Source organism: Rhea americana, unplaced genomic scaffold (assembly GCF_003343005.1).
Source record: "Rhea americana isolate MKP2758 unplaced genomic scaffold, rheAme1 scaffold_591, whole genome shotgun sequence".
Classification (NCBI taxonomy): Eukaryota; Metazoa; Chordata; class Aves; order Rheiformes; family Rheidae; genus Rhea; species Rhea americana.
The window spans coordinates 33,827-42,465 of record NW_028186747.1 but is presented as its reverse complement, the minus strand read 5'-3'; the positions used below and the strand labels follow the sequence as shown (position 1 = coordinate 42,465).

The 8,639-nt window shown below is 50.3% G+C and overlaps 1 protein-coding gene across 4 annotated transcripts; it reads left to right on the top strand.

Moving 5' to 3' along the window:
- Window positions 1-409: 409 nt before the first annotated feature.
- Window positions 410-8,255, top strand: CUNH19orf47 (chromosome unknown C19orf47 homolog). 4 transcript variants are annotated; one of them, XM_085319488.1, is made up of 9 exons: window positions 410-522; window positions 1,227-1,314; window positions 1,983-2,097; window positions 2,465-2,546; window positions 2,868-3,002; window positions 3,416-3,562; window positions 4,122-4,192; window positions 5,478-5,894; window positions 7,383-8,255. In XM_085319488.1, the coding sequence occupies exons 1-9, from the start codon at window positions 504-506 to the stop codon at window positions 7,398-7,400; spliced, it is 1,092 nt and encodes a 363-aa protein (XP_085175614.1). In that variant the 5' UTR covers window positions 410-503; the 3' UTR covers window positions 7,401-8,255. The 4 variants fall into 4 exon arrangements, with proteins under 4 accessions (XP_085175614.1, XP_085175613.1, XP_085175615.1 ...); XM_085319487.1 differs by having other exon boundaries at window positions 5,478-8,255; XM_085319489.1 differs by lacking the exon at window positions 2,868-3,002 and having other exon boundaries at window positions 425-522; window positions 5,478-8,255.
- Window positions 8,256-8,639: the final 384 nt, after the last annotated feature.

Sequence of the window (8,639 nt, the reverse complement as noted above, 5' to 3'; positions counted from 1 at the left end):
GGGACAGTAAGGGGAGAGGTGTGGAGCAGGAGGAAGGGGCAGTAAGGGGAGGGGTCTGGGGCAGAAGGACATAATATGAGGAAGGGAGGAGTAAGGGGCAGGAGGCGGGCAGCAGAGGAGGTGCTGTGGGGCAGGAGGGGGGCAGCAGAGGTAGAGGAGGGAGGTGAGGCAGCGAAGTGGGGTGGGGAGTCGCAGTGGGAGCGGGGGCAGGGGGCTGTCACAAGTCAGAGTCACCACGAGGCCGCGGTCGCTTAAGTGCCCCGTGAGCGGCAGCGATCGAACGGGGAGGGGAGCAGGCAAGCGGTGGCTGCCGTTACCCCCTCGGAGCRGTTGTGCCGCCCTCGGACTTCCCGACGGGCTGTTCTTGCTGCGGGAAGCCCGGGACCGGCGTTTCGCCGACGTCACGCCTAAAGCGTAGTCGTCTTCGTAACGTGTCGCTTCATTGCAGGCTTTTTTCAGCAGTGAGACTTAGACCTTGTGCGGGTCTTTCTGGATTTTCCAGGATGGTGTCAGTTACAATGGGTAAGTCTGAAGGGGCGATATCTTAGTCTCTGTGAATGTGACACTGCCCTGCCCCTTTTACACCTTAGTGGAAGCGCTAGTAAAATGATAACAATGGTTTAAAGACACTCAAAGAGCAGGTTTTTGTCTGTAAGATGATCCCCCTCCCCCTACTCGCCCGCGATCATAGCAGCAGTTTTGCTCTGGGCGCCCAAGCRATCGGGTTAATCAGCCTTGTCATAGATGTGTGACAGCAGCTGCAAAAGTTTGGAATGAGCTTCGAGCCACGTGTGCGCCAAACCACAAAAAAAGGACACCAGGAAAATATGATGAGCATAACTGAAATTCCCAAAGCCTGGGAAATCCACAAATAAAGCTGTGACTGCATCGCAGGCCCTCCACGTGCTCAGGGTCCGCTGTGGATCTCCTGAAAACTGGGCTGCGTTGTACAGAGTTTGTGCTTTGAATTTCTTTCTGCTCTTGCACGTTACTGGTGCTGCAGCCTGGCCTCACCAGCCAGAAATCCAGTGCTGCTCTGGCGGAGTCTTTTTTCCTGCCTGTGTCCCAAGTGGCTGAGAAAGCAGCCCTGCCCGCCTGTATCTGGGCAGGAGGGGTCTGTCCAGGGCAGCCAGCCCATGCCAAACCTGTGCCCCTTTAGAGGGCTTTGCAGCAGGCTGCTCTTGACATCCTCTGATGCTTTTTTCTTTGTCTGTTGCATTTTTCAGCTACATCAGAATGGATTCAGTTTTTTAAGGAAGCTGGGATTCCTCCAGGCCCTGCTGTCAACTATGCAGTTATGTTTGTAGATAACAGGTGAGATCACGAACAGGCAATGCTTTCTCATTGCTTTGGGAATAGTAAAGAACAGGATGTTCTCACCAGAGTGAACCGAGGCCCTGCGTGTCCCTCTGCAGAGCCAGAGGTTCCTCTGCAGTGGGGGAGACGAGCCTACCAGCACAGAGGCTCTCTCTGCCTGTTGCTGCACTAATTTAAATTGGTCTGTAGGGATGCAGGCCCTGATCCCGCCGCCTCATGTAGGTTACAGCCTCTTTTCAGTGACGGATTCGCACTGGGAAGCTATGGCATGCTTTTGCCAGTCCCTTGGCAGCATTCACTGATCAGGCAGCGAAGCGACAYGCAGTACTTCTAGCTCATGAGTTCCAGCACTCAGATTCCTGGACTTTTTGGCTATTATGGATCCCATGATGAGGGGTGGGAGAGGGTTAACCCAGGCATTCTGGCCTCTTTCCAATCTGCTTCATTATTTAGGTTAATTATGAATCTGGTCCAAGTTTTTTTTTCATTATCAGCACTGTTTCTTTCTGTATCAGCTACTGCATTCTATCCCGGACTGGGGATATGATCCTACAGCTTGCTTGAGGCTTAATTAATTTGAGCTCCTATAATGTAGAGAATTAGAGTATGTGCAGGGAATTGTCCCCTGCTGCTGAGCCACTTGCTACGTTATTTGTTCTTTGCAGAATCCAGAAGAACATGCTGATGGACCTGAACAAAGAGATCATGAACGAGCTGGGCATTACGATAGTGGGGGACATCATTGCTATCCTCAAACATGCCAAAGTTGTTTACAGACAGGTACGGTGTTCTCTCAGGCAGCACTAGCCTGTGAGTCACTTGTATTTGTTTGGGTAGTACCACTCCCTTCCTGGGAGGAGAAGCTTTGGAGTGTGATAGAGAGAACAGATTGCTTGTGGGCCAAAAAATAAGTTAAAGTTGCCTTTTTGGTGGACAGACGGATGGCGGGATGTTTACTCTAAGTGTGGAGATGGTATCAGAGTCTCGTGGTGCACTGTGGTGGAGAACCATCCTCATCAGCAGCCACAGTGGCTTTTAACTGAGCCTACCCAGCTTACTTTKCTTCAGTTTTGCCTGTATGCTGCCAACAGCAATGAGGATCCTTGCTTTTTCCTGCTTAAGGAGGAATCCGTGGTGTTTTCTGTAGGAAATGTGCAAGGCAGCTACCGAATCGATATGCCCCAGCCCACCGAGCGTGCAGGCCGAACTGCGCCGGAACGCCAACAGCGGTGAGTGCGGGCTGGCCGGAGGGCACAGAGGTTTTCTGGGGAGTGAAATCCATTGCCTGATAAATACAAACTAGGTGAATTATTTTACACGTAGCTCGGTGTAGTTGATGGCTGCCTTCCGTGGGATCAGAGCATTGCTCAGGGAGGAGCCGACTGGTTTATTTACCTGACAGATGGATGCTCTCTCCCTGTTGCACTGATCATAGCCACTGTAGGTTTAAGACACCGGTAGGAGGAACAAGAGCCCTGCTGTTAACGTATCTGTGGGCCTGGTACACGGTACATCCTGATCTTCCTCAACTCCCTGTCCTTGCCCTTCAGCTGCTACCCGTATGATTGCTAACAGCTTGAGCAGAGACTCACCACCTGCTACCCCTGTCCGAAGGCCTGATACCAGCACAGCCAAAATCTCTGTCACTGTTTCCAACAAACTTGCTGCAAAAAATACAAAAGCAGGTATGGATGGGAATGTTTCCCAGCAGAAATGGTGGGAAACATTTGCCATGCTGCATAGGGCAGCTCTTGCTTTTTCCTTTTACTTTGAATTGAAATTTTGCTGTGAGCATTTAATAGCTGCTGCTTTTCAGCCTGGATCCAGCTGCGTTGTCATGATCTGATTCCTCTTCTCTTGTTTGCGCTCATAAGTAGTTCAAAGTGAAGGGGGAAGCCTGAAGAGCCCTGGTGTTGCAGGGTAGCTGTTATCATCAGAGCAGTCAGTAGCAGAGTTTTCTCAAGCCCAGGGCAGCACCCTAGTGCTGCCCCCTCAGCAGCGTAAAGCCCTTCTCGCATGCGATTCTTGGAGTGATGAGAATTGCCACCTCAAAGCTAATAGCAGTTGGTGTCAGCTCTGTCTGTCTTTGGCCTTTGAGGTTTGTGTGAYGCAGTGGACGAGAGTCCAACGGTGCCGGTGAAGCGTCGCCGAGTTACAGCAGAAATGGAGGGGAAGTACATCATCAACATGCCAAAGGGCACCACTCCTAGGACGAAGAAAATCCTGGAGCAGCAGGCAGCCAAAGGTACCAGCAATGTGTTCATAGTGTGCTGAGCTTTTCCAAAACCAGCTGCCCAGTGGATGTTTGTGATCTTGTCTCTTTTGGAAGGCTATTCCAGAAACCTGCCGTTCTGACTGTCGCTAGGAAAGACAGGATGAGCCATAGTTCCCTCACCTGCTTTCTCATTCCATGACCTAGCCTAGCATTACAAACTAGGTGCTGAAGTTTGACTGCATTGGGATTTTTGAATCCAGATAGTTGTTGAGTAGAGGTTGTATTATTTTGAACATGCGTTAAGTCACTATGATCAATACAAGTTCCAGTCATCTCTAAGGGTTACTTATGAAAAAGAGCCGAGGACAGATAGCCAGGTTTGGGTGGATGAACAGCATTAGCCCTCCATTGAGTCTTACTCAGCATTACAGTGGCGATTGTTCAGTTCTGCTGGGTGCTCTGACCACACCTTTTCAATACGGTCCTGCAAGCCCCTGATATTGGCCGCATTACCCTGTGTAGCTTTTGTACAACCTCCTCTAGCTTCCTTTTCTAGGGAAGTCTCAAATTGCTTTCTTGAAAATGATAGGCCTCCAGAGGACATCCGTGTTTGATCGTCTGGGAGCTGAGACAAAAGCCGACACGACTACGGGAGGCAAGGTGAGCAAAGTGCTCTTTCTGCCTTCAGCTGCGACTCGGCTGTTGCTGACGGTTTGGTGGGCACGTGCAGCACGGTGCTGCTCAGCCCGCTGAAGCTGTTGGGACTAGGGTGGAAGGGAGACATCACTCAGCCTCGTGACATAGCACGAAGCTTTGTGTCACAGCTGATGTGTCCCGCGTTTGGGTGCTGAGTGCTGGATAAGGGCCGTGCCGTCATTCACTGCAGCTGTGCTGTATTGGCAGAGCTCCCTTATCCCAGTGTCGTGGAATTCAGATGTGAGGGTCCCCTTCCCTAGACTTGTTCAGGGTTGGCAGTCTCATACTCCTGAAAGGCTGAAGGTCCTTATCAGCCAGACACAATGGACTTGTGAGCCCAGCAAAAAAACACCCTGTGCCTCAGGCTCGTGTGCAGAAAATCAGGCTGCCAGTGTAGTGGCCTTGCTAAGTAGACCGGACCTGAGTTGCAGTTGCTGATGTTCAAATTGCTGAATTAATGGATATAATTATCATCATTTGTTCAGTGATCTGACCAGAGGGTATTGAATTAGAAGGGCTGGCCTGATGGGGCGGAGAGCAGTGCTAGGAACAGGTGTTCGGGAAGATCGTCCTGGGGTTGCCTTTTTTCTGCCTGTTTGAAGGAAGATGAATGGAGTCTTGGGGACTGAGAACTTAGTACGTCTCACAGAAAAATCACTTCAAACCTAGAGAAAACTGAAAACGATGGTGAGGTGCTGTGGGAAAGAGCTGGTCTGGAATGGAGGAAGCTTGAGTTCCATTGGTGGCTCTTGATCCCTGGATGACTTCAGCAAATCATTTCCCTGTCTGTGCTTCTGTTCTGATCCCTTAAGTATGGGATATGATATATTGTTCCCTTTTCTGAAGGCAAAAAGCGCAGTAAGGAGGTTTGGTGGTGTACTTTGCTACATCTTGMAAAGTCAACCGCTAAATAAAAGTGTGAGGAAACATTATTTTAAAGGCCACAGATATTTGTGATACAGGAGTAATCCCTGTTGCTCAGGCAGCAGTTTTCTTCAGCGGGTCTCAAAACACTTTGCAAGTGAGATTAGGTTCCCGATTGCCTTTACACAGCAGGGGAAGTGAGGAGTAAAGGGAAGTGGAAGATAATTCAAACCACCAAAAAYAACAAAGCTGGGAGAAGGACCTTGGATGTTCGTGTCCTGCTCCCACGTCTGCCCGTTCCATTGGCAAACCCCAGTCTTCTGCTCCTGCCCTTCTCTTTGTCCCAATTTCCAGTGACGCTGACGATCCCTTTGTTGCTTCCCAGCCCACAGGGGTGTTCAGCCGACTGGGTGACACGTTGGAGGTGGATGAGGACAAAGCAGTGGAGAGCGATGACGACTGCTCCGTCCTGCAGTATGCCGGAGTCCTGAAGAAGCTCTCCAAGCCCACGCACAAGGGAAGTGCCAAGCCAGTAGTGACCATCAAAGCAAAAGCCACTAGCTCAGAGGCCAAACCAGCTGCCACTGCCATCCGGCGGCTTGGCAACAGGAGCGCCACCAGTATCCGCCTAGCAGCAAAAGAAGGCAAGCTGGAGCCGGCAGCATCCAAAGTCAGTGTCATCCAGAGACTGGGCAAAGCCTCTTTGCCAGCTGAGGCCCAGGACAGCAGCATTACTAGCACGAAGAGTAAAACGGAGCCTGAGTTCAGGGTCACTATAAAGAGGACTTGGGGGAGCGCAAAGGTAAGCAGCACCAGCGAAACCCCTAGTGCTCAGATGGACAATACAGGGACTGTTAGTGTTTTTAAAAGACTGGGAAAGAAGGCAGACTGACACGTGGACAGGGTATTGCAGGCTGCTCTCTCCAGTGGCTAGTGCTTGAATCACTCTGTTTTTCACGTGTTGTTACCGCTTTACACACATCCAGTGCCCTGCTGATGGATGTCCACTGTTACTCCCGTTTTTCTCCTTTGTAGCAGAGGTCAGGGTTTCTTGTCTCAGTTTTGTTCTGATCCTGGCTAATCCCTTACCATTAAATGCAAAGGAAGCAAAAAGACTTCCTGCGAATTTGGCTGCCTCTGTGTGCAATGAGCTGGGGTTCTCGTGTCTGCCAGATGTTCTCTGCCAGCACCAACCCCTCCCCACCAGGCTAACGGTTCTCTTTGATCCTCTGTGCCAGCAGCGGGCGCGAGGCCAAGTCAGGGCACAGCACGGCAGCTCGGACTCTCTGGATGAGCAGAGTGTTGCAAATTCCAAGGCTGTTGGTCTCATACCCTCACCAGTTCACTGAGAGCTTGTTTTTATCCTCTGCAGGTTCTCTCCTGTATCTAGGAAGTAGGACCTGGAGGACTGTAAAGGGATATTGCGGATTTGGGGCCTGGTGTTGGGACTCTTGATTTTGAGGGTTTCAGAGAAGCCTCTAAAACCAAAATACAAAGGCTTCAGAAAACTGCTTAGGTATTTGTTTGGTTGTTCAAAATTCAAGAGTTGTGTTTATCTGAGAGACATGTTAGATTTCTTCACTGCTGCTACCCATACTTCTGTGCTTGCATTTCTAGCACCTGCACTGGCTTGGTCTCACCTGCCTCTTCCCACTTGGAAACTAAAAATCCTTGGGTTTATGACTGTTACCAAAATGGTTTCCCGCAAGTTTGTTGTATGGAAACACAGCTGCAGCAACACTGATCCTCATTTTTGTTAGGCAGTTCCCAGGTCTACCATACGTGTGCTAAGAACTGCATATCCCAGCTGCCTGGTTTTATGGCCAGTTCCAGAAAAACTTTTTGATGGATGGAAGGGGAAAGGAGCATTTTATGTGGTCTTCCATGAGCCTTTTTTTTTTTTAAATGTTTAGAGTAATGCAATGTTCTCCAACRTTAGCTTTCTACTGAGAGCGGCAGGAACTACTGTGTCCTGTGGGGGCCAGGTCTGAGGAAGATGGAATTTCTTACAGCAGAAGGCATAACTTTACAGTAAAGCGCTCTGCTTGTATTGCAAACCATCTCTAGGAGCATAGGTCAGGGTCCTCCACGGCGTGGCGATACGCACACTGTGTGTGCTGTGCACGCCTGCTGAACCTCCGCGGGGCAGGTGCCGAGGCTCCGAGGGGACGCGCGCGTCCGGCTGCGCTGGCGCCATCGTTTCTGCGTTTAGCCGGAGCTTCTTCCACTCTCCGCTCCTGTTCTGAATGCCCTTTGTTTTTTTGTGTKKKKTTTTTTTTTCCCTCTCCAGAAGGCTTGTTTTCCCTAGTCTGTGGGTGTCATCGTGCGAGGGGGACGGGACTGGCACGCTGTGCGTGGAGGACGCCCTCGAGAGCCGCAGAGCAGTCGGTGTGCTCGGCTGTTGGTGTCCTCTTTGCGAGAGGGACTTTCCTCTGCCCACACAGGGAAAATAAAAACAAGAACTAAAGACCTCTGAGCTGGTGATTTCACAGCGTGGAGGTCTCGGCTAAGGCCTGTGTCTTCAGTGCACTCCTGTTCAGTGACTTGTAAGTGCCGTTAAGCACCAGGCGTGACACCGGCCCTGTGCAGCCTCTGGGCGCGGGATGTGCCTCTCTTTTCTCCTTTTTAGATCTCTCTTTCAGATGCTCAGGTAAAAGCCTTTCTGCAGAAGGGGCCCAGCACGAGCAGTTCTCGGTCACCTTTGCCAGGTTTCTCTGTAATATCTTCTGTGTTGTGGGCAAACCCTGGGGGCACTTGGCTCTGCCAAGGCTGTATGAGCCTGGGCTGCAACTGTGTGGTTTAAGGTCTCACTTTCTACTGCAGAAAAAACACTGGTTATGTTTCTGGCTTTTCTTATTTTATCAGCATATTTATTAACACAAAAAATGAGGTTTAACGTCTTTTGAGTGTAAACCTCTTAAGTAGGTTGCTAATTCTTGTTTGGTTTTGTTTGCTGTGGGTTTATTGCATCACCTTTAGCTTTTTTGATTTTATAACCCGGTTTCATATGACTGCCTGTTTGGGCATTTTTGTTTAAGTGTGTCAACCTTCTTTGTAAAACAGCATTGTTAAAGGTATTTAACACGGTTCCTAGATTTTAATATTTGTTAATTCACGAGTGTTTGAATGTGTGTTGGTTAGAGGAAGAAACACCTAAGAAAAATGACTTTGTCTAGCGATTTATTGGCTGCTCCTCGRTGGGTTCGATGAGGGGAAGGGGGTCCCGTGAAACGATGACTTTCCCTCAGATGACAAAACAGGAAGCTCGGTGTGATGTATTTTTGAAGGTTTTCCGGGGGGGGGGATGTTCTTTAGTTCCTCAGATTCCTGAACAAGAGTTTTTCTTTCTTGAAGAATGAAATTTGGACCTGGCGGCGGGGCGGTGGCAGCGGCTCGTGCGATGTCCCCGCGGCACACGGATTCGGAGTGAATTTGCAGTAAAACACGGGGCCGCCGCCCTGGGCTCATCCCGCCCGGTGCTTTGACGCCTCTCGGGCCAGGAGCCCGCGTGGCGGCTCGTGATCCGGGACTCCTCGAGCCATCCCGC